Source organism: Pipistrellus hanaki (genome assembly GCF_964339955.1).
Source record: "Pipistrellus hanaki genome assembly, chromosome: 14".
NCBI lineage: Eukaryota > Metazoa > Chordata > Mammalia > Chiroptera > Vespertilionidae > Pipistrellus > Pipistrellus hanaki.
In genome coordinates, this window is record NC_140516.1 from 17,388,181 (window position 1) to 17,412,906 (window position 24,726).

At 59.7% G+C, this 24,726-nt stretch overlaps 1 protein-coding gene across 2 annotated transcripts in view; it reads right to left on the reverse strand.

The window, feature by feature from the left end:
- COL13A1 (collagen type XIII alpha 1 chain) overlaps positions 1-24,726 on the reverse strand; it is a 78,608-nt gene that overhangs the window by 22,927 nt on the left and 30,955 nt on the right. For both annotated transcript variants that reach the window (XM_084903703.1, XM_084903704.1), the window contains 13 exons: positions 15,236-15,280; positions 14,306-14,338; positions 13,393-13,419; positions 10,800-10,841; positions 9,855-9,941; positions 8,307-8,360; positions 7,160-7,204; positions 6,723-6,791; positions 4,020-4,082; positions 2,992-3,036; positions 2,603-2,755; positions 1,921-2,019; positions 491-535 (listed from right to left, as the gene is read on the reverse strand). In XM_084903703.1, coding sequence (XP_084759829.1) covers positions 491-535; positions 1,921-2,019; positions 2,603-2,755; positions 2,992-3,036; positions 4,020-4,082; positions 6,723-6,791; positions 7,160-7,204; positions 8,307-8,360; positions 9,855-9,941; positions 10,800-10,841; positions 13,393-13,419; positions 14,306-14,338; positions 15,236-15,280 — 807 coding nt within the window. The remainder of the gene's footprint in view (positions 1-490; positions 536-1,920; positions 2,020-2,602; positions 2,756-2,991; positions 3,037-4,019; positions 4,083-6,722; positions 6,792-7,159; positions 7,205-8,306; positions 8,361-9,854; positions 9,942-10,799; positions 10,842-13,392; positions 13,420-14,305; positions 14,339-15,235; positions 15,281-24,726) is intronic.

The window sequence follows — 24,726 nt, forward strand, 5'->3', positions numbered from 1 at the left end:
CTTCCGTCCTCTGACGCCACTGTCCCCTCCTCTTCCCTTCACCTCCACGCCCCTCAGAGAACAACACCTCCCTCTCTGGAAGCCCACCTCTGCAGCTTCTCGGCAAACTCCCACGGAGGCTTCGGAACTCTGCTCACATGACCCGTTTTGGGGATGCTCACCAGACGCCCGAGTTGGTGCCATTCCAGTACCCACTACTGGGGACTGTTTGCTGCGCAGGCTCAGCCCCAGGCATGAAATAAGGTGGGTGCCCGGTGAAAGGCCACTAAGGGACCTGATTAACGGGGAGACCGTGGAGCAGACAGGGGCTCCGTGGCTGGCTGCTGCGATGCTCGGTGAACGTTCCCCTCCTCGCCCCCTTCCCGAACAGGGCAGCTCCGAGTTTCATTCTGGACCGTGGGAATTCTGCCCACACCGGAGAGACCAGGTGTGATGCGGTTCCTGCCCACGAACCCCCGGGACACAAAACGGCAGAGCGGGCACCACCTACCTCTACTCCTGGGTCACCCTTTCCCCCAGGCTCTCCTTTCTCCCCCTGTGGGCACAAAACACCGCTGCGTGGATGCCAGCACTCGGGGGAGCCTGGACAGACACATCCTCAGATCTGTGACAAACCAGAGAGGAGGCAGACGAGGCCTAGGCGTTGGCAAGGAGCCCCTCAGAGGCGATGGAGTGGTCCGCCTGAGGGACGGAGAAGGGGCAGGTGGCCTGTGACCCCTGCTTTTCAGAGCCTGAGTTTTCAGCATGAGGGAGGAGAGGCTGGCACTCTCCATGGGTCCTGCAGGGCACAGGCCCTGGGGTGGGCCCACAGAATATGGCATACGGCAAAGGAGATTATGTGACAAGCTTATGTTTATAGTGTACAAATGATAACCTGTGACATAGGTTACGATTGTGACAAATATGTCACATGCACAGAGTTCTGTCCTGCCAGCACACACGGAGAGACTCCTGCTGGTCTTGGCCTTGGAGAAACAAGTTGCTATAACGTGAACTGCCTACTGTGGGGAAGGCCGTGTGGCAGCCCCTAGGAGCTGAGGGTCTGGTCCAGCTATAGCAAGGAGTAGGCATGGGAAGGAGCCTGGGAGGGGTCCCAGCTCTAGATGCGAACGCAGCCGGCCGACTCCTGACACAGCCTCGGGAGGCCCTGGGCAGAGGACCCCCCCTGGGACGGGCCTGGGCTCCTGACCCGCAGAAACCGTGACATCGTAAGTTGGTATTGTTTTAAGCTGCTGAATTAGTGGCGGTTTTTAAAACGGCCACAGAAATGAATGAGGCTCCAGAGGCAGAGCGAGGGCCAATGGGGGGATGGATGGTGATGAGGGAACTTGCACCCCAAATCTAGGAGCACTCCCTTCAGCGTGGTGATGCCCCCCCAAGAAGGGGACATGTCGGAGGCGCTCAGCTGCCTCCTGTTGTAGCTGAGTGAGGCAGCTGCAGGCAGTCCCAGGCCCCAAATCTCCTCTTTCCCCCCACCTCTCCCTCTCTCTCTCTCTCTCTCTCTCTCTCTCTCTCTCTCTCTCTCTCTCTCTCTCTCTCTCTCTCTTCCTTTCTCCCTTCCCTTCTCCCTCTTTCTCTCCCCCTCCTTTTCGCAGGTGGGACTGGTGGGCCTCTGAGGTCTTCCCACTCGTAAGAGGAGAATTCTGAGTCTAAGATCCTGGCACCTTCGAACTAAGACAGAGGCCGTCATGCTGTGGGCAGAGGGAGTGGGAAACCTTGTTTAGACTCAACTGCCCTCAGGAAGTACCTGCTCATCAAGAGGCCCCCCTCCCCAGGCCCGGCCGGCCGGCTGGGGTTAGTGCGGCCTCACTGTAGTGCCAGGCACCTGCTAGGCTGCCAACCACGTGAGGGGCACCCTGCTCAGGTGCCCTTGTCCGCAGCTGCCGCTGACCACCTGGGTACCCAGCCCTCTGGCCTTACTGTGAATCCCGGGAGCCCGATGGGGCCGGGCAGTCCTGTGGTTCCGGGTCTCCCTGGGCCACCTGGTTCTCCTTTCTCCCCAGTTGGGCCATCTAGACCCTAAGGACCGACAGAGATCTCCGTTAGTCAAGCGCAAGGTCGGCACGCCGAGCAGCTGTGACCCAGTGTGGCATGCACGCACGCTCCCTTCCTCCGCGGGCTGGTGTGTAGGACGGAGGCCTTTCAGACGGAAGCCACGGATGCCAGAGAGGGTCCCAAGTCAAGGCAGTGGCCTGGCCGGAGTGGGCTGGGACCCCTTTTTCGCACAAGCATTCTCTCGTGGTGAGAGGCCTTCTGCACACTTCCCCAAGAGGCAGTTTTCTACCCATCACTTCCTCTCCGTCCCACATCCTAGCAAGGTACGCAGGGAAGGCATTCTACACCCACTGCAGAGAGGGGACCGAGGCTCTGCCAGGCTCAGGGACTTTCAGGGGGACACAGGCAGAGACGACAGAACAGGACTCAGGTCTCTTAGGGGGGGACACTGGCCTTTTCTGAGGGGAAACCAGGTGAGTCCCCTTCCCCAACTCCCAGATGAGCAGCCAGGCCCCATGTCATGCTGAGGTGGGGGGGGAGGGGTTAAGGGGGGCAGGATGGGGCGCATGCAGAAGGGCAAAGGGGTCCAGACAGTCCTGGCACTTACCGGTGGGCCTGACTGCCCCGTCTCCCCTTTCTCCCCTTTCTCTCCCGGGCTCCCCGGATGTCCGTCTTCTCCCCTTGTTCCTGTGGGCCCAGGCTTTCCCGGGGGGCCTTGGGGACCAGGAGGGCCTGTGTCTCCTGGTTTGCCTCGAGGTCCCTTTAGAAAATATCAACACCGCCCATTAGATACACGAGTGGAGAACACAGGAGGGAGAACGGGAAGGGATGGTTGGCCTGCAGGAGCAGCTCTTCTGTGCTTGGTGGACCAGGCAGAGAGCTCGTCCCACTCCCTGTGGGAACCCGAGGGGCCTCAGCTCCTCCGGAGCCCCCACCCATCACCCCTAGCGCCAGGACCAGCTTCCGAGGTTTGTCTGGGCGTGTGTCTGTTCTCACCTTTTCCCCATCGTGGCCTGGAGGGCCTGGCAGTCCAATCTCCCCCTGTGGCCAGAAAACGGAAGGTTACTCAAGGGTGACAGCTGCTCCGAGTGGCCCTTCCTGTGCCGGGAGTCCTCAGGAGCATGGACACGCACTGTCTCCGTTCCCAGGTGAGGTCCCCAGCCCCGAGCGTGTGCTCGGCCCTCCGTTAGGGAGAGTGCAGCCAGGACCTAAGTCTGAGCACCCTGGCTCCCAAGTCCCCGTGTAGCCCCAAATCACACGCTGCCACCAAGGGAGGACCCTGGACACTCCCTCCCTGGCTTCAAGGGAGGGGCGCCTGCATCTCGGGTCCCTTCAAACCCAGCCCTTCTGTCCTGGCTGCCCCACAGGGCTCTCCTCTCATTTTCACACCAACCCATGCCCCTTCGTTAGCTCAGAGAGGGAGATGAAGGAGGCGTGGCCAGCTGCACCACCGAGGTAAAATGCCGGAGGTGCTGAGAGAAGCGGGGAGGGAAGGACAGAGAATCCTGCCTGAGAGATCAGGGGAGGCTTTCAGGAGGAGGTGAGCTTTGAAAGGCAGGGAAGAGGGGAAGGGGTTTCAGGGTAGGGGCCTCATGAGCAGAGGGCATAGGGGCAAACACTCACGGCCTTCTGAGAAAAACCACAGGTGCTGGGGCAGAGAATAGAAGGGAGCCAGGGCAGGGAGCAACGAGGGGTGAGACTGGGGATGGGCTCAAGGCCCTGCTCCCTGGTGGCAGGTTGGGGTCACTGCTGTGGGTTTGGCTGGGGCGGGGTCTGGTGGGGCAGGCTCCGCCACATGATAGGGGTGAGGGGGGCCCAGGACAAGCAGCAGGGGAAGAGTGGCAGAGCCCGGGGTGGGAGGGGTGACGGCAGCTGGGATGTGGGTGGGGCCTTGGTGCACTGGGAGGGGTTACAGGCCAGAGCCAGGTGGTGCTCTGGGGAGATGAGAGGGCCATGGGAGGAGGGGTGGCCACGGGGTCCCATGCTCAGAGGCACATGCTCTGTAGGGTCAAGACAAGTGTTACCTTCTGGCCTGGGATCCCTGGAGCTCCAGGGGGGCCGATCTGCCCGGGAAGACCAGGGGGCCCCTAGGAAAGAAAACAGAGACTCAGGAAGGACGTTCTGAGGAGCAGGAGTGGCCTGTCACAAGAGGGGAACAGCCATAGGCTGGCTGAGAGGAAGCAGGCATTTTCAACCCTTCTGTCCGTGGCAGGAACACCTTTTCTGCAAAGGAGATAATGCGGGGACTTCACCATGCGTAGGCGATAGGCACTGGGTGGGTCCGGGTTAAGGAGTGGTGGGATCCAGAGCCAGGCCCAGCAGCCTCTCTCCTCCCGCCTCTGCGGCACCACTGGGCTCCAGGGCTCCGAGAAGACGAACCTGACCTCCCCAGACAGTGACCTAAAACGTCTCCAGGAAACCAAACGTCCAGCCACAGGTGAAGGTCTGGTGCATCGAGGCAACGGAGCGCAGCCAGCCGTGAGAGAAGAACAGGGACCGCGCCCGCCATGCCCTGGTGACACCCAGACACGGCGCTGAGCAAACGAAGCCGGACCCAGACAGCTCCACACGGCCCAGACATTCCCACTGACAGGCCACAGGGAAGACACGGCTAACCACAGCCACAGAGAGCCGAGTGGTGCCTGCGGGCTGGGGCAGGAGTGGGACCGACCTTCAGGCCCATCCATGGAGGAACTCTCAGGAATGACTGGGGAGGTGGATACATGTGTACGGACACATTTGTCAAAACTCAGCCAACTCTGCACCTAAAAGGGGTACATTTTATTGTTTGTAAATGATACCAGGCTGTTTTTAAAAAAACAAAAACACGTGTTTCCAGGAAAGTTTTGCTTCCAAAAGCTATTGCGGATAATCCATTTTAATGTTTCCAAACGAAGCGCATGGATTCCAGAATCCCGTGGTTAACACCCGTTTCTGGGACTGGGGCACCTGTGGCGGGTGATTGGTGCTGGGTGTGTGTCGTCCCCACGTGTGTCCGTGGCTCGTGGCCACTAACGGTATTGGGTGAAACAAACGCCAGTGGTTTGCGAACTTGGAGCCCTCCCCCGGCCCCTCCCCCTGGTGGCGGAGTTGGGACACGCATTCCCCGCAGGCTCCGCTGGCAGGCGCGTATGCAAAAGCCAGGCGTGCGAGGCACTGCTCCCAGGTGCCCGCAATAAAACTGATTTGTAGGAAACGCAGAGGGCCGTTACTCGTTGTTTCAGGGTTATGCACTTTATCCACTGAAGGTGGAGAAAAAGGAGAAACACAAAAGCATCCTCCTCTATACCTCTGTTTCCTTGACAGAGCTGTCATGAGGACCCGGCATTTACACTGTGCCAAGTAGACTGCCTGGTAGATCAGGGGAGGCTTCAAGGAGGAGGCGCACGGCTGAACCAGGGAAGAGCCACTCCGGCAGACAGCCATGACCCAGGCTGGGGTACAGCTCCTGAGACCATCTGTTCAGACTTAGGTCACCCTCTGCCTCAGCCCTGCAAGGCCAACCCTCACCCAAAAAAGCCCAGCGTCTGCCTTCGTGAGGCAAGACCTCCAGGCCCTGCTTCCAGCCCGCCCTCCCCGCAGTCCCAGCCTGGTGGCCGGGGAAAGTGAAGGAAGAGGAAGACTTAGGATCAAGGTCAGCGTCAGGGTCTCCTAAAACCCATCACCATGCCATCAGGTGAAGGGCAAGTCAAGAGCCACCTGTAGGGTCTCCTTGGCCCAGTCACGGACCGTGGGAGCTGTGCCCCTCTAAGGAGCAGGCTCCGTGCCTCCCAGCCGCTCGCACCCCAGAGGTTTGTGATCACTGAGGGAACCCCCCACCTCTCACTGAATGCCGCTCTGAGGCTGTGCTACTTTGACTCCGACAAGCCCTCACACAGCCTGCGCCCTCTCCCTCGCTTTGCCAAAGAGCGAGGAAGCAGCACCCCTAAGCTTTCCAGCCGCTGGCGGGGCGCCTCCCTCGCCTTCCCCTCTTGTCCCAGGAGCTAGATTTCAAGGTCCCGCTGCACCGCCCTTCAAACCAACAGGCAGCCTCGCACACTACGGAACCACTCAATTGTTGGCGTTAAAAAAGAAGTATACAGCTCGTAAATGGAGTCGTTAGAAGGTTTCCTTTAAAGGAGTGGCTCTCCACCTGAGGCGGTGCTGCCCCAGGGGGCATTTGGCAATGACACATTTGATTGGCCTTCCAGTTAGGTCTGGGAGGGTGGGGACCAGACATATGCTGAACACCCCGCAACCCCCAGGACACCTCCCCCCACAGCTCCGAGCACAGGGGACCCAGCTGAGGAGCTCTGCTTTCAGGGGTGGGTGTCGTATGAATTTGAAACACTATAAAATTGATGCAAAAGGGGGACATGGTCCAGGAGGACATGTGAAAGGGGAGTGCGTGCTCTGAAGAAATGGGCCCCCCAAACCCTGGATGGGCCAACACCCTGCAGGGTGCCATCATGCTCCAGGAATGGCGCTCAGTCACCCGGAGCCAGGAGGGCGAGCGGGTCAGATGGGCCCGTGGGGAGCCAGGCCACCTGGATGCCAAATGAGCGGGCCATGTGCCCGGAGGCTGCACGGGGGAGCCAAACAGCAGGCCAAAGGAGGGCACCAAGGGAGCCTGGCTCAGCGGCCTGGCCCGGGGCCTCCATCCAGGTGTGCGGCGCTCCCCTCTGAGGCCTCCGTGCAGCGTGAGGCCCACACCTGCAGCCCTCCTGTCCCGGGCCAGCCCCACGCACCTGGAGCGCCTCGTTGATGCTGGCGTTGCACTCCACCGCCTCTCCTTCCCCGGCCTCTCCCTTGGAGCCCTGCAACACAAACAAGACCTCAACCGCTTGGCCCAGCAGGGACCGGGCCACAGCTGCCGCCGCCGTCTGTCCGACGGGCCTGGGAAAACACTGGCTGCGCCTGGCTGCGCACAGGTGGGTCCAGAGCAGCGAGAGGGGAGCCTAGCGGGGGACCCCAGGGCTCTCTGAGGCTGCCGGGGAGTTGGACTCCATGAGCCCCGAACTAGACCGACCTGGAGAAGACTGAGCCCTGTCCTGCCTGCAAGGCCAGACCCTTATCGGGGACCATCAAGCTCTTTTCCTCTCCCCTCAAGACCCAGGGACCAGCCCCTCCACTCTGTGAGCCCAGGGAGGTGAGATGGGTGGGACTGTGGGTGAGGTGCACGTACCTTGGGGCCCGCTGGTCCCTGTGCTCCAGGCGCTCCGGGGTCCCCCTATGGTACGACAAAACCGGAGTGAAATGGGGATAAAGCTTCGTACAGGGAACCTGAGGCCTCCAGGTGGGCCACGCGCTAGGGCCACGGGCGGCCAGGAGGCTCACCCTGGCTCAGTCACGAGGACGCAGAGGTGCCTACAGGCTCCCCTCTCCCCGGAGGCAGCCCCTCCCTCCTTCCCAGCCCCCTCGGCTTGCACTGCGAGGTGTTCTTTCTGTCCTGCGTAAGTTGTCAGTGGCCCCACCTGTGTCCGTCTGCCACCTCCCCAGCCCCTAAGCCAGCTGCCTCCGTGGGCACAGAGATGGGCCCTCTGGTTCTCCTCATCCGCATTCTGCTCAGGAAGCCAGCGCTCCGAGACTTTTTGCCAATGAATTGCCTGGGCCAGTATTTGCCTTGAAGGGCCCATGGGTTCTTTTAGGGGCCCCTCTGTGTGTGAACAATCCAAACCGCAGGACAGAACAGGGGAGGGGCAGGGAGAGGAAGGAATTAGGAGCCCCCGGCTTCCCTGAGCGGGGGACGTGAGGGCACTTTTTCCTGTTGGACACAGGACAGGGGGTGGGGAATAAATGAAACTGATTGTGAGAACAAACCACCGCTTCAGGTGTTCTGGGATAGTGTTAACATTGAGGACAATTAAAAAAAAATAAGATAAAAAGTGAAAATAAAGAAACAGTGAACCCTACAATGTAACTAAACTCCTGAGGACACTGGAGGCGGAGCTCATGGAGGTATAGCCACTGGCACCTCCAGGTCACCTGCCTCCCGCCTCCCGCCACAGTGTTTCGGCCGTGCCCCTGTGAGGCTCACAGCACCCACCGCCCCTGCCCGGGGAGCAGCAGGCGGGAAGTGGGAGTCCTTGAACCCGGGCTTGCAGGCTAACAGAGCAGGGGCTCTGGGCCACTCCCAGCCCCCACGTCCGGCCCCGGGCCAGCCCTTGCATGACTGCTGTCGCAGGGGACAGACAGCAGGCAGGAGTCCCAGCCGGTCAGCCTGTGCCCGGGGGGTCCAGCCGCAGGGCGGCCACACTGCTCCTCTCTGAGCTGGGGCTTGAACTCCCAAGCGGACCCTCATCCTGCAGCTTTCAGGTCCGGGGCCTCTGTACCTTGTCCCCCTGCTTTCCGGGGGGGCCGGCCTGGCCATGGACACCAGCTTCTCCCTGGGGAAGGAGAGAGACGGGGTGAAGGCTTGCAGGGCACCTTGGACAGCTGCCAAAGGGGGCAAAGATGGCCCTGCTGCGAATGTCCTGGCCATTGTGTGTTTGGGCCTCCATCCCTTTCTCTGCTGGACGCTACGGACTCACCCCATTCCACCCATCTGACTCCTACCCACGTTTGGGCCCAGCCCCGGTCTTACCTCCTGCAGCCCTTCTTTCTACTCCCTTCCTCCTCTGTTCTCACCACTGGCTGGTGTCCATCCCATATCCACCTCCCCCTCCCCCCCAGCCAGGCCACCCGCAGTTCTCAGTTAACATACATGTGCCCCGTTCTGTCTTGGCCCCAAATGTGGATGCCAGCAGCCCCTGGCGGGTCATTCTGGAGCCTGAAACACTCGCAGAGGCACCCCTCACCCTGCCTGGTGTGTGCAGGGGGTGTATGTGGGGGGACACGGGGAAGGGGAGTCCTGGAGGCCTAGGACAGAGGGGAAGGGGAAATGGGCAGAGGCCATCCCAAACATATCCCATACTGAACACCTGCCTGGACTTGGGAAGAGGAGGAGATGCTGGGAACAGGCTTCTAGCTTCCCCTTCCTTCTGCCCCAGGGCGTGAGGTCAACAGTGACCAGGTTTCTCCAACCGGAAATGAAGACCCCAAATGTGCCAGCTATTCATGGCCTGAGGGGGCAGAGGAACAGACTCCAAAACTTGGGATGTCTGGGAACCCGGTGGGAGGGCCACCTTTGGCAAAGCTGGTGCTCAGATCAGGCTATCCCAGTCAGACGGGCATGGGGCATGGGCACGGGGAAGGGGCAGCCACGTCTGCCTGTGAGGATCCTCGTGCTCCTGCACTGTATTCCTGCGAACTGTGGCTCTGCCTGCCCTGCCAGATGGCGGGCCAGCCCACCATAGCAGCCCTTGAGAAACGCCAACCAAGGGGGTGAATGTGTGCACTGCTGCCAATCATGTAACTCATCTTTTCCTTATAAGCTGAGATAGGGACCCCCCTCCTCTCCCCGTGCTGCTAAAACAAACCAAGGAAGCATCTGCTTTGGGAAACCCGAGTCTTCCCCCTGCAGTTTCCACATAGAGCAAGGAGAGGGTGGGCGGCCAGCTGTCTCCCGGCCGCCACCCTCCCTCCCTCCCCCTGAAGTACTACAGCTCAGGCGGTGCTCAGCAGCTTGCTGGCCTGTGGCCTCTTCAGAGCCCAGCCGAGGGGCCTTTCTGGCTGTCCTAAGGCCCTGTGGTCGCCAGCCCCTGACTCAGGGATATCATAGTCATTTGAGTCCACGGGACCAGCCCTCTGTCCGGGGTGACGTCTCTGATGGATGGCCACACAGGCTCTGCTTGGAAGGAGGAGCTCAGGCCAAAAGGCCTTTCCAGCATCCACGGGGAAAACCACGCTTCTGCAGCAAAAGACAGGGTGCCCAGGACACAGAGTCCCCAAGAACCGGCTGAGGGAAAGGCCTCAGGCCAACGTCTTCCTTGAGCACTGACCTTTGGCCCCGGGGGCCCCGGGAGCCCTGGGGGGCCGGGCTCCCCTCTGCCTACTCCAATGGAGTTGCCAGAATCGCCTTTCTCTCCCTGGGGGCGGAAAGTAAGAGTTAATAGTTCTTCCCTCACAGCTCAGGCTAACATTGGTAGGGGGTGAGGGTGGGCATCAGGCGGCTGTGGGCTCCAGGGAGTCTCAGAAGCCTGGCCTGGTCTGGTCCAGCCGCAGGTTTTGAGGAGAGAATAGAGCTGGCTGTTGAAGGGGAACAGGCTGAAGCACGAGGCCTGTCAGAACCTGGGTCTGGAACAGTGTTTCTCAGAGGGTGTTCCATGGGCCCAGTTGGCATGGCTCAGGGGTCACAGTTCGATTCCGGTCAGGCCACATGCCAGGTTGCCGGCTCAATCCCCAGTGGGGAGAAGTGCAGGAGGCAGCTGATCAATGACTCTCTCTCATCATTGATGTTTCTACCTTTCTCTCCCTTTCCCTTCCTCTAAAATCAATTAAAAAATATATTTTAAAGGGTGTCCCATGGAACACTTCTTCAGGGGCTGAAAATATTTGAAATGTGAAAAAAAGGGGATATGGGGCCAATCAACGTTAGGAAAGGCGGAACGAAATGAAGCTTTGTGAGCTCCTGCGTGCAGTGTGCTCAGAGCTCTGACAGGTGACGGTGCCTGCCCCTGTCTGAGGGGCCACCTTACTCAGCTTACCTGACCTCTAGTCTTTCTTCAAACGGACTATCTTACAGAGCTCATGTGCCACAGAGCACATATTCAGAACAAAGAAGTCTGACCAGGTCACAGCCATTGAATTCTTTGAATGTGGGCATTGCTTGGCCAATCAGGGCCTCCCATGAGGCACCTCCTCCCCGCCTCCTCTGGGAGGGAGTGTGCAGGCGGGAATGTGGGTGGGGACGGGCATCGCACCATGCAGAGCTCCCCAATACCCACCTTCTGCCCGGGGAGGCCGAGGCCCGCGGCGCCCTTCTCCCCCTGCAGAGAGACGCAGACCGTGTGGTTAGAAGCCGCTCCTCCAGGATGTGGGGGAGGCCTCACCCCGCCAGCCCAGGGCCCTGGCTTTCCTCTCTCCCCTTCCCTGCCCCTCCGTGGGCTGCTTTCTGAAGGACTCCACTTCCGGAAGGACCCCCGTCTGGCCCAACTCCTTCCTAAGACCCCTTCACACTGGTGACAGCCTGCACCAGCGTCCCCCTCTCCGATGTGGGCCGGGCCCCATCGCTCATGCAGAGAGGGGAGCCACGAGCGCTTAGTCCCTTTGGGGGAGGGATGAGCAGTGTGGAGCCAGGCATTTGGGAAGCTCTTCCTTCCAACCACTGTGCTCTTTTCATGTTCACGTTCATCAGGACCAGCCATTAGAGGCCCCTGGTCTCCAGGCAGAGCCTTCTGCCCGCCTCCTCCTGCCTCTAAAGACAAGACCAGCCCGGCCGGCGTGGCTCCGTGGATAAGTGTCAACCTATGAACCAGGAGATCACGGTTCAATTCCCAGTTAGGGCGCATGCCCCGGCTGCGGGCTCAGTCCCCAGTGTGGGGTGTGCAGGAGGCATTGATCAATGATTCTCTGTCACCATTGATGTTTCTCTCTCCCTCTCTGAAATCAATTAAAAAAAAAAAAAAAAAAGGCAAGACTATCTAACCAGGACTTCTCTTTGGAGGAATATCTTGAGAAGCTTGCCTCCTCTTATGTGTTGAAGAGTGCCTCCTCCTTCCCATTTGTGTTGAAGTCTGAACCCGCAGTATCACAGATTGTGACCTTATTTGGAAACGGGATATTGGAAGTGTAATTACATTGGAGGCCATGCTGGAGTGGGGTGGGCCCCTAATCAAATATGTCTGGTGTCCTCACACCAGTAAGAAGGGGAAACTTGGACAGACATGCACACAGGGGAACACATGTGAGGGTGAAGGCAGAGATGGGGTGATGCTTCTATGAGCCGAGGACCAGCAAGGATGGCAGCAAACCCAGGAACCAGGAGACAGGCCTGGGCTAGGTGCTCCCTCACAGCCGCAGAAGGAGCTGACACCCGCGCCTCAGACCGCTGGCCCTGGGCTGGGGGACAGTAAACGTCTGTGGGTGAAGTGGCACAGTTTTTGGGCCCTAGCTAAGGAACACGTGGAGCACAGGCCCGCCTCGGTGCAGAGGAGGGGGCTCTGTGCCTGTGAACAGCCCGCCCCGGGTCGGCAGCAGAGCTGATCTCACAGGCAGGTCTCCTGAGGCTCCACCTTCCACCCAGAGTCTCACATCGGGAGGCCCCCAGGGCACCCCCAGGCCAGTGCGAGGACTTCCACTCTCCACAGCCTGTGGCTGGCCGTTCAAGGGTGCAGTTACATACATCGAGGGCCCCAGGCCAGCATGTGCTCAGACGTCTCAATGACTTGTCTGGCCGGAGCCACATAAGAAGCCACGCCAGGTCCCTGAGGCCTTCCCCTTGTCACCTGTCCTCAGGGAGGAGCTGGAGGGCAGAGTGGCCTGGAGCTGGCCGAGGAAGGAGAGCAGGCTGGGTACGTGCCCACGTGACGGGAGGACAGCACGTCTTGGGAGCCCAGCAAGCCCCGCCCTGCCTGGGCTGTGCCTTAGCGGGCATGCCCTGAAACAGCCGGGAAGGGGTGCAGTGCTGTCTACAGCCAGGAAGGGGTGCAGTGGGGACAGAGGGAGGAAGGGCCTTCCTTCTGGCGGGCTCTCCTGGGGAACCATGGCTTTCCAGGAGGGAGGGCTGCTCCAGAGTGGAATTTCTGAAGGCTGTCCCTTCCTGGGGTTACATGCACCCATAGCACACTGCAGGCAGCACCCCAGCCATAGGGGGGAGAGGTGGGCAGGGAGTGGGGGACCAGCAAAGACACAATATCCTACCCTCTGCCCCCTCTTTCCCGGCAAACCTGGGCCCCCCGGCTTCCCTGCCGCTCCCGGGTCTCCCTTTGGGGTAAGAAGAGAAAGCCGCTCCTAAGCGGACGGAGGTGGGGGTCATGAGGGGTATAATGGACAGTGACCACAGACCAGCATTTCCTTAACGCTAGTCCCATAATGCTCCTCTGAGAAAAAGGATGCCCTGGTCAAAAGTTTGACATCTTCACAAGGTATTACCTTTTCAAAGCTTTCCAATGCACATTAGCACGTTAAAGGCTCTGAGAAGGCCTGCACGAAAGAGACTCGTGTAATATTTCTAATCCCTGATTTCTCAAACATTTTTGATCTTGACCATGGGAAGTTTTTTTTTCATGTTATATCCCTTAACGAGCTAGATGAGGGAGACAGAATCCCCAGATGCAGGGGTCAGCAGCTCCTGGCTGTTGGGGCAGGTGTGTAGGCAAACCGGCCGAGCTGTCCAGCCAGAATCCAGGAGCAGGAGGCACTTGCTGTGCCACCTGACCAGCAGGCCCCTCCCTGGCAGGTCGTCCTCTGCTGAGTCAGGTCCCCAGCCCCAGGCCCGCCTCAGGGGACCAGGAGCGAGAGAAACAGCAGCGGCCCCTCCCACCTCCCCTGGAAGCCTGATGCTCCATGCAGCCCAGAACATTCCCGCTGGGTCAGTACCTTGTCTCCTGGGGTTCCTGGTTCTCCCTGTGTAGGGGAAAAAAAAAAGAAAAAGATTAAGGTAAGGAAGTAAGAGGGCTCGAGAGAGTGGGAAAGGGAGCAGGAACCATGAGCAGAGCTACTCCGGGGGAGCTGGAGCACCTGCCAGCTCAGGCTTCCCTATGCTTAGACCTCAAGCCACAGGCCAAAGCGGCCTCCTGGACCACCCCTCCTTCTCCACCGGGGAGGCGTGTGGCTGGTGCAGGTGTCAGGGAGGCCCCACAGGAGAGGGGGAGGTGCCCCTGTGAGTGGACCTGCCCAGAGCCACCCCGAGCACTTGTGCTGCTGTGTGTTTCCACCGTCTGCCTGCCAGCCACGTGGCAGCTAGTGTGGGGTTCAGCCCCTCTCCTTGAAGCTCTGCAGGCAAGTAGCTGTGAAATGCAAGTGAAGGAAAGCTCTGGCTCCCCTGCAAGGCAGGAGTGAGACCTATAGCTGAGAATGGTAGCCCTTGGCTACTTCCTTGCAAGGCTTAGGTAGGCATTGGCTGTTCAAGTCATGTATGCATGCACCTGACATGAGCTGTTTAAGTAATGTGTGCATGCACCTGACATTGCACCTGACATTGGCTGTTAAGTAATATGTGCATGCATCTGACTTGGGCTGTTCAAAGTCATGTGTGCATGTATCTGACTTAGGCTGTTCAAGTCATGTGTGAATGTATCTGACATGGGCTGTTCAAGTCATGTGTGCCTGCACCTGACATGGGCTGTTCAAGTTATGTGTGCATGGATCTGGCAACAATGCTGCTTCAGAAGAAATGTTTCCCAACCCTGCCTGCCCCCTCCTTGGTTCAGGGCCTCTGAAGCCCCAGCTCCGTCCTCCTCTCCCCCCTCCCCCATTGCCCCTCAGTGTTGAATTACAGCGTTTCACTGACCTTCGTCCCAGCCACAGCGATGCCAGGAGCCCCCTGGCAGAGAGAGGAAAAGGCATGGAGGATTTCTGTGGTCAGGGGGAGCACAGGAAGTGGCCAGCCTCCCCGCCTCCCCTTGGGGAGATTCGAAGGTGGACTGCTCACGCCTGTGTACCGCCCAAACCCACGGGAAAGGAGGGTGCTGAGCTTGGCACGGGGGAGGAGGGGCCAGGAAGAGGCTCTGTGGAGCACAGCTGGGTGCCCAGGGTCCCCCCCACCTGCTCAGCACCTTGGCTGTGCTGGGGACACAGTGGGCATCATGCAGGATGCCCACAGCTGAGCTAGACGGGGCATCCCTGGGGTGAGGTGAGGGAGGGATTCATTGGGACAGGAGAAGAGGAGGAGGCGATGGGAAAGGGGAAGCAGGGAGAGCCTCGGGGAAGGGGAGATGAGCAGATGGAGGTGTCACCCTGTTCAGTGCCCCCAGTGTGTGTCAGCAGGCTTCTCCTCAAGAAGCTCTCTGGACCTACCCCCTCATGGACTGGGGAGCAGCTGGCAGCGAACCCCGTTTCTATATCAGCCCAAGACCACTGCCTTTTGATGTGAACAGGCTTCCACGCACACTGCTTAGTAAACCCCACGTGGAGGTGATGTTACGGGGTGTCTGCTCACGGGGTGACATGGTCACAGGGCTGCAGCCAGAGCTGGGGTTACCCAAGAAGATGATCATGACCCTAAGTTGCCCAGAAGGAGGCCTGGCCACATCAGAAAGGGCACCGGTGAATGATGGGGCCAAACAGGAGCAGCCCTGCCGGGAAGGACCGGCTGCGCAGCCAGGGGCGAGGCCTGGGAGGACACGCACACCCAGCCTTCACCGTGGGGCGCGGGAAGGAAGAGCGTGGGAGAGAGGCCGGGGTCGGGGAGGGCTGCCGAGGTGTGCTGAGGAGCGGGTACCTTCACTCCGTGTTTGCCCGGCATCCCTGGCATGCCCCGTTCTCCCTGAAGGAAGAAACAGAATTGATGAGAAGAGGACCGGACTCAGGGCCCTGAGGCCTCGCCCTGGAAGCGCGGCCCGGTGGGCTGTCACCGAGAACGGTGGATCCGGGAGCTCGGACCTTTGAGCTCTGGCAGTCACCGGGCCACTCAGCGGTGTGAACTCACACAGGGTCCAGGGCATGGCTCCCAGAGAGGGAAAGGCCCCCAGAGAGAGCGGCCACCACAGGAGCTAAGTCCTGCGGGGCCGGGAGGGTAGGGAGCCTGTTCAAGATCGACTGCCAGCGGGTCTGGAGCTCAGCGCTGCGGGCAGGAGCGGCCCTGGGCCACATACCTACTGCCCATCCTCCCTCCCACCCGACTAGCACCTCTAGCCCGTTTATATTCCAGCAGCCCTGCTCCAGCAGACCTGTGGGCATGTCATCGCCCTCTGGGGCTCCTTTCTCTCCAGTTCCTTGGGTCTAACTCCTCCTTAGGGCCTGTGGGCCTTGGCCCCTGTGGCAGAGGGTCTGCCTGTAGCTGGGTGGTGGGGGCTGGAGATGAATCAGGTGCCACCTGTCACCTCCCAGAGGCACCAGGACAGCTGTCGCTGCTCCAGGATGCGTGGGTGTGCGCTACCATCTAGCATTGTCTCCAACCTCTCGTCCCTCCATGTGAAATGCTACGCCGATGGGAGGGGCTGAGCTCAGGGCACACCAGGAGGAGAGAGGGTTGGAGATGCCAGCCAGTGGTGGTGAATGGGGGCTGCCGTGTTAGGGGGACCAGGGGAGGAAGAGAGCAGCTCCTGTCTCCATGAGTTGAACGCCAAAGGAAGCCCCAAGCAGGGCCCAGAATGCTGTGGAGCTACAGGTGACAGCGGCCGGCCTGCTGCAGCTCCCTGCGTGTGAAGGCCCGCGCTGTGGGTGGCCATGCCAAGCCCGCTCCCGGCCCAGCTTCCTCTCTCAGGCCAGCGGGCACGGCCACAGGCCAAGCTTCAGGCAGAGGGGCAACCTGGTTCCACCTCAGCTGTCCTCACCCCTCTCTGCCATCTGACAGGTTCCACCCTGTGCCCACCGAGGACAGAGCTGCTTCTAACTCTGCTCCAGGACTGAGCACTCCCTGTATGTAGCCGGACAATAACACTCCTTTCTCAAAACAGCCAGTGCCTGGCATTTAACATGGGAAAGGGGCTGGGGTCCTGAGCGTGGCGTTCCATCCTCACTTCCTTCCCAGCCTCATCTCCTCATAGCCTGGCACCTCTTCCCTGCGTCCCTGAAAACACCACCCACTCTCCTGACTTTCTCTTGTTTCCTCCACACTCTACTCGTTGATGGTCACACACCATCTGCTCTGGCTACACAGCCTTTTGCTATGCCCTGTGCTGGCTCCGCAGGGCAGCAAGGACCCCGTGCATTTGTAATCTGTGCACAAAACCACGTCGGCCTGGGATGGTTCACCTCCATTCTCTTGGGGACAAGTCTCTGAATTCTGCAAAAGGCTCAGAATCTTCAGCTCCACACCCAGGAGCTCTTTCTCATCCTCACTTACCAGGACCCCAGTGCCACAGGACAAGCCAATGGCCCAGGTCTGCCCTGGCCACCAAATTCTGGAGAACCCCTCTGACGGGAAAGAGCAGAGAAAGGCACAGCCATTTGCTGCATCTGCCATGCGTCCGGCACCGGGCTAAGGGCTCTGCATCTTTCTGCTCACTGTCCTGCGTGGGAGTGGATGTTACTCCTGCTTCACAGGTGAAGAAACTGTAGCTCAGAGAGGCCGGGTACAGAGGTCAAGGTCATGCAGAGCAGGGATGTGAACATAGGTCTTTTGTCTGCCAAAGCCCAGGTACCCATTTCTCCAGGCCAACCCCTGCGTCCATTGGCTGGGCTGGTGTTCCACCTGCTTCTGTTAAACACCCTCTGCGGGCTGGAAGCCAGCAATGCCCTCTCTGCTGGAGGGCCCTGGGCCTGAGCCCCACAGGCATGAAGGAGTCCGCCAGGCCTGTGAGGGCAGCTCAGCCCGGAGCCCTGGGGTGGGCCTTTAACCATAGACACAGAGAAAAGAGCAGGGCAGGGCCCTGCCTGCCAGTGCGGCTCTGCTATGTGGCCAGCAGAGGGCATCCCAGGACCTCGTCAGGAGCCTGGCAACAGGCCTCCATACCCTTCTCAGAACCAGCTGAGGCCCAGCTAACATGCCAACCAGCCCAAAGGGGTTGACTCAGCCCCAAGGACATCAGATGGAGTCCCTGGGGTGGGGTAGAGGTACAAGTAGGAGGTCGGCTTGGGGGTCCCTGCGTATCCAGGGATTTCCCATTTGTCCGGCCCTGCCCTGTCCCTGTCTTCCCCTCAATGCCCCAGCCCCCCCCTGCCCTCCTCCATGCTGAGGAGCCAATGGAGTCAGGAAAGGCTGGCTGTGTGACCCAGATAAACCCCGTTCCCTCTGCAGGTCCAGGACGCCCACCTGCAGTGTGAGATTAGACTAGATGGTTCCCAGCCACTCCTGCTCCTCCATCTTTCTCCAGCGCCCCCCGCCCTGCCTGTGCGAGACCCTTAGGAGGGACAGAGGCCACGGCCAGGGAGGGGACACGGGGTCTGTTGGCAGGTCCGGGACAAGGCTCTCTGGTGGAGAAGGTTAGCTCTGGGTAAAACCACGCCTTAGGAGTAAGGTGACCAGACATCCCGCTTTTGGCGGGACAGTCCCAATTTTTAACAATTTGTCTCGCGTTCCGATTCGGGACTTTTTAAAAAAAAATATATATATATATTATTGATATTTTACAGAGAGGAAGGGAGAGAGATAGAGAGCTAGAAACGTCGATGAGAGAGAAACATCGACCAGCTGCCTCTTGCACACCTCCTACTGGGGATGTGCCCGCAACCAATGTACATGCCCTTGACCGGAATCGAACCTGGGACCTTTCAGTCCGCAGACCGATGGTCCACCACTGAGCCAAACCGGTTTCGGCCCGATTCGGGACTTTTTTTAAAATGCTGAGGGACGCCCCCAAGAGACAGACAGCTTCCTGTGCTCGGCAGGGAGGAGGGCGGGCTCCAGGCTCCTGTCTGCAGCCTCCACGGGGGGCCTTGCAGAGCAGGAGCTGGGAGTGAGGGCTTCCGGCTAATTGGGCTTGTCTTCAGCCCCTGTGGGTTCGTCTGCAAAGACACAGCCATGCCCTCCAGGGAAATCCGGCCCCTTGGAGCCTCCTGAGGAGACAGCCCTCCTCATTAGCGTGGCTGACCTTTGCCCCTTCCCTCCCGCCTGGGTTAAGTCTCTTAATTCTGCAAAGGACCGGGGCTACCTTGATCCCCGTCTCAGGGCCTCCCTCCCTCCCAGCCCTTTGCTGGGCAGGAAGCGGGGGTGCCCTCCGCTGACCCAGCCTGTGGGCTCAGTCCATTCTCATCAGCCTCCTTTCTCCAGCGCCTGTCTCCACGGGCGTGCCCCAGCCTGACCTCTGACCCCGGGACTGTGCCGTCCTAACAGAGAGCGCCGGCTCCTGGACGGTGGCCGAGGTGAAAGCGGGGTGAGAGTCACTGTCAAGGACTCGGGTGGCTGCGGCAAGCATACTTGTCTGTAGGGAGGAGGCCGGGGCGGTGGGGCTGCAGCCAGCGCTCCGAGGAGGCCGATGCCCGGGCACACAGCTTTCCCTGGCAGCAGCCTCAGTGCGGGCACACCTAGAGGGCCCTTTCCTGGCTTTCTTCTTTTTCTTCTATTTTTTTAAAATTTATTTTCTAAAGTTTTACATATGTCTCCTTTTTCCCTTCCCCCAAGCCAACCTGGCTTTCTTCTTAAAAGTGTTCCTCTTAAGGGTTAAGTTTGGAATTGTGCTGAGTTTAGACTCATTAACTCAGCGGCTTATCTTAGGTGGGAGGGAGCTGTCATAGTCTCTCAAAGCCCCCGGCCCCAATTTACCCTCGATCTCTGCCTTCCCAGGTCCTCCTAACGGGGAGTCTCTGGGTAATGGGTGCCTGGGCATGACAAAGGCCCTTGCCCCAGGGGCACAGAGCATGGATGGCACAGGCTGCTGTGGGACCGGGCTTGTGACTCACAGGCAGCGCCGGCCCAGCACCTGGTTCTCTAACTGTGGTGCTGAGAACCGATGCCTGACTGCCGGCCTGGAAGGGGTGGGTTCCATTCATCGGGGCTAAGAAAGCTCTGGGTGAGCACAGGTGGGTGGGTGGCGGGTGGGGGAGGACCCTGTCCCAGCCAGGACTTCGCAATGTCACTGGCCCTCAGCTGGGCCCTGCCTGTGCTCCCGCTGCAGCATCAGTAAGTGCTCCATGCTGGTCCTTGCCCCTAAGTGTGAGGACCATCCTTTACCCCGATGACAGGATGGAAGTGAGCTCCTGGGAGCACACGCTGGCCATGCTCCGTCCAGGGGGAGTGGCCTCTTAATTGGTGATTTACTGTTTGTGGAACAAGCGGGGCAGGGACTTGGCAAGAAAACGTAGTCTGGAAGGAGGTGGGGGGCTTCGAGGTCAGCTTCCCAGCCAAGCAGAGGTCAGGCCAGAGAAGCTGGGGAGATGGATGGACGGACCTCCCTAACGTGCGGCTCCTGCTGCAGCCCCGCGCTGGGTGGGGGGCCCTGGGCTGAGGCAGCTCCACACACAGACTCTTTGTTCTCTGCAGGGAGGAGGGAGACCTGTCTGAGTGGGGAGTGCAGGGCTGGGGGCAGGCCAGCAGGCAGCTCTGGCCTCAGGCCCGGACCGGGGCCCTTTCCTGGGCTGGGAAATCCGGGCGAGGAGGGCCAATGTCTCTCTCTCTCACCTAACGCGTTCCCAGGACTCCCTTCCGGGAAGAGGGCAGCTCCGCGCCCTGTTCCTGCTCTAGCAGCCCCGGGCGGAGAGCCTGGGACCACGGAAATGCCAGGCCTCCGGTAATTGGCGCTGGCAGGAAGCGATCTGGGGAATTACCGGGTCAGGCGCCCCATGGAAGGCCAGGGCTTTGGAAGGGTGGCTGGCTCGTAATCTCGATTTGAGATCGGGTGATTTTGTAGTTAGTTCCAAAAAGAAAAGTCAGCTCTAATTAATCTGCGGGCTTTGGAGTGCAGGAGCAGTGGGGCCCAGAGAGCGGAGGCTGGGGCTGGGAACCGGCAGAGCGGGAGCCCGTCGGCCTCAGATCTGGAGCCCCCGTCTCTGCTCCCTGATCTGCCTTCCTGTAAGTGGCCTGGCCGGCCCCACTGGGATTCCGTGGCTTTGAAAGAGTGCCGCCCCCATCCCAGAGGCTTCTGTATCTCCCGCTCCATCTGGATGAGGCACTCCGCCTGGGAGCCCCGGAGAGAGCCCGGGGGTGCGCAGGTCCTCTGGGAGCCAGAGGGGGCGCAGGAAGGTTCCGGAATAGCTGCAGTGCCCGGCTGAGCCAAGCTGCCCTCTCCTGGCTCTATCAGAAGGCCCGGGACCATGCCAACGCCCTGCAGGAACCACTCAGGCGAAATCGGTGCCAGTGGAAAAAACACCGCACTTCCTTGGTTCTCCGACCGAAATGCACCACGAACCCCATGCTTTCTGCCTTCGGCGCTCCACGTGCTGCCCACAGCGAGCTGGAGGCTCAGAGAAAGGCCCAAATCCAGCCACAGCCTTTCCTCACAGGAAGGAAACAGCTCAACGTGCACCTCCTTTTCTCCTAGGGGAGGGGGAACTGCCTACTGGAAATCCTGGGCCCCCCAGGGCTGTAAGACCCAGGGGATAGTCATTTAGAGCAGGGCTTTGGGGCCAGGCAGATCTGACTCCACTGCAAAGGTCAGGCCAGAGAACCTTTGTGAGCCTCAGTTTGTTCACCTGCCAATTGGGGATGAGAACAGAACGCACCTCAGAGGGTTGTAATAATGATCTAGTAAGTTGATGCGTGCCGAGTGCCTCATACACAAACCGGCACATTGGAGAGGCCCCGTACCGTAGCTGTGATAATGCTAAGTACCGTTCTACGGGAGTGTGTCCACCCACACGGCCCCTTGCTCTGACCGGCAGCTCGGAATGAACATGTCCTCTCGTAGGAGGACTGAGGAGCGGTGGGGAGGCTGGCGGGGCCGGAAAATGAGGACTGAGATGGGCGGGGTGGCTGAGCTTCCACTCCTTCACCCTCACCTTAGTGTCCTGGCCATCCAACCACACAGCTCATGGGCCTGCGCCCCTGGAGTTCCTGTTTCTGGGGAGTCCAGCAGCCTCCAGGAGGGGTGACTGCCTTTAGCAGCCGCTCTAGCATGAGGTTCTCACATCACCACCTCCTCTGGTCTGAAAACGCACAGCCCACAGCTGCGGGTGGGAGCATGCGCTCAGCCACAGTCCTCCGTGCGAACCCGGGGACTTAACACCCAGACCGCCACCTGCGTCAGACGCACCCCCGCGCCGAGACAGACTGACCAGCTCCGATGGCTTAGAGATAAGCCCTCACCAGGTTTGTGATCCACACACAGCCTGACCATGCTCGTCAACCCTCTGGAAAGAGGGCCAGGGCTGTAATGTTTTAAACACACGTTGCGTCTTGCAACATAGTTAAAGGAGATTGGCGTCATAAATTTGGACCAAATAGGTACCACATGGGCGCGCAACAATACCCGCAGTGTCTAGGCGGCGGGGCTGGCCCGGAGTGGGGCTGGGGCAGCGCGGGCCCGCTGGCCGCACCGGGCTCAGATCCTGAGGGGCTGGTGTGGGGCCGGCCCTGCTGGCGGCTGGCCTCTGGGAGGCTGCCAGGCTGGGCCCAGTTGCTGGGGGGCAAGGGGATGGATGGAGTTAATCGTTAGCAAAGCTCACGGGCTGAGAAACATCTCTGCTGAGAGCTGAGTTCCACCCCAGGCTGGAAGAGAGAGGCCTTCCCACCCGGGTGTCACGTCGCTGGGGCACAGCAATGGAAGCAGATGTGAGGGTCCTTCGGTTACCCCACAGGCCCCCTTCACAGCCTGGCCCCTGGCCCAGCCCCGTGCTCCCACCTGCTGGCACTCGCTCCTCCCTGGATGGGGAGCAAACTCGCCTCAGCCTCTGCCACCAGGCGCCTCCTTACTGTGCCTTCCTCCGAGCAGAGAGCAGAGAGGGGCGAGGAGAGGAACAGAGAAATGATGGCAGAGGAAGGGTGCTTGGGAGAAGAGCCCTCTGCTTCCCAGGAAACCATAGGGGGCGGTGGTCTGTGCACAGCTGGCTCAGCCTGGGTGAGACCCCTGAGCAGACACTCACTTCTGCACCAGCGTGAGAACACTGGCCTCTGGACCTGGCCTCAGGAGACCTAGCTTCCCATCCCAGCGGACTGCTCGCCCTCTGGCAGCCATGGAAAGACCCGAAGGAGCTAGGGAATGAAGGACCTTCGGCTGAACCAGAGACGTGAAGGATTATCGCACTTGTCCTTGGGCACTGGTGTCTTCATCTCAGAGTTCCGACGGGAGGCAAACGACCTGGGCATGGCCATCAGAGGGGCTGGGTGGTGGTCAGGTGCTTGTAGCCTGCTGGGCGTTGCCTGGCCTTGAGGAAGACCCCAAGTCAGTGGGGGCGAACCCTCTGCTGCTGGCCACCAGTCCCAGTGCACACCCTCTGGGCTTTGTTGAAATAACAACGGAACTGGGATCCCGTCACAGAGAGGACCAGCCCAGCCATGAGGGTGCAGAGACCGCCTCGGGCTCTGGGAACACCTACTGGCCAGACTCAAGGACAGGCTGGGAGAAGTGGAGGCAGGAGGGGCCTTCCAGAAACCTGAGTGACCTGAGAGGAAGCTACCCGCTCACAGCCCCTGCAGACTCCACAGAGGCCGCTGTGGAAGGGCAGCGGGGGTGGTCTGACAGAGAAGGGAAGGGCAAGGAGCAAGAGCTGAGCACGGAGAAGGGCCTTCTCAGTTCCCCGTAGATCTAAAAGGGGTGACGCTGTGCCTTGGCGAGGTGGCTCGGTGGAGCATCGTCCATATGCCGAAAGGTCCTGGGTTCATTCCCCATCAGGGCACATATGGGAGGCAAGCAATTAACATATCTTTCTCACGTCTGTATTTCTTCTCTCACCTCTCTCAATCTCTCTCTCTCTCTCTCTCTCTCTCTCTCTCTCTCTCTCTCTCTCTCTCTCTCTCTCTCTTTCTCTCTCCCTTTCTCTGAAGATCAATGAACATGGCTTTGGCTGAGGATTAAAAATAAGTGGTGATGCTTGTCACAAGCCTGATGTAGGTGAAGAAAGACTTTACAAAGGATCAAGGAGACCCAACTCTGCTTCCAAAGCCAGGGTCGCTCTCTATTGAGATTGGAGCCAATCTCTGTCCCCAGGAAGCCATAGTTCCCCTGAGCTGGAAGGATTTTAGTCCTGTTTCCCATCTGATCTAGAAGCTGCTCAACACATGCCAGACCCTACCCGAACGAACACCGGTGACAGGGAGCTCCAGCAAAAGTTCCCGTCAGCACGCGCGCCAGCCCCTTCCATGCCGGAGCCTCTGGCCCAGCCCTGAGCCGTCTCTCCCCAGAGCAGGCTTCCTGGGGGCCAGCAGCTGCCCCTGTCAGCAGGACCACAGTGGTTTTCTTGCAAATGCAATGCAGTCAGGGTTGAATGATCAGTCCCACAGTCTGAGCCCGGGATGGCTGCCCTCAGGGGACCAGGGCCTCTGTCATCCTGATACTCCAGCCCTAAGCCGAGTCCTCTTAGGTCATCAATCCCCCAAGCTCCTTTCTGGATGAACCAGACTGGCAGCTGGCAGGGGAATACAACACGGCCATGGTACGGATGCTGGTTGCGGGCACGGCCACGACCCCAGGGCAACCTCTGCCGGCCCCACGGTTTCTCTCTGCACCGCTCCAGAGAACCGGCGTGGCTGCTAATGGGAAAACCGACCTGCTCCGCGCCGGGAGGCAGTAAATTTTGTGAGTCTGTGCGAGGGGATAGAGACAACCGCGGGGGCTATAATTTCCACTTCCTGACACAGTGCAAACGTCTCCGTTTATGCAGAACTAATTACAGAGCGCGCAGGTCTCGCCATCTCACCCACCAAACACCCATAAAACCACCCGGATTACGGAGTGCGCGGAAGGAGCTTCTCAGGAGTGGTTCTTCCCTTTCCACCCCCTCCCCACCCCCGTCCGGCCTCTTTCCTCCCCTGGGATGTCTCCAGAAGCTTCCCAGCCGGGGTCTGCCGGCCGTTGGGCTCCACGTAGCAGGTGGTTCCAGGAGAAGGGCCCAGACCTGGGCGTGCAGCCTCACAGGGAGGTCTGAGGACCAGAAACGATGCAGGTCCCATTGAAGAACAGCCTGGCACCATGGTGGGCCTTCACCAAGGGTGACTTTTATTCAGATTATTTTCGTTTTCATAGGTACTGTAAGGACCGAGACTGGGCCTTGGTTCAAACAGTTTCCCTGCCTAACATGCCACTTCCCTTGAGATTTGCTGACTGAAGGACCCCAGTGGCGGATTGAAAATGGCCACAAATGCTTTGCCACTCCTCCCACAAGAAGTGGAAGCTGAGTCCCCTCCCGCAGCCCACATGACTTGGCCATGTGACTTGCTTGGATCAATAGGACATCAGA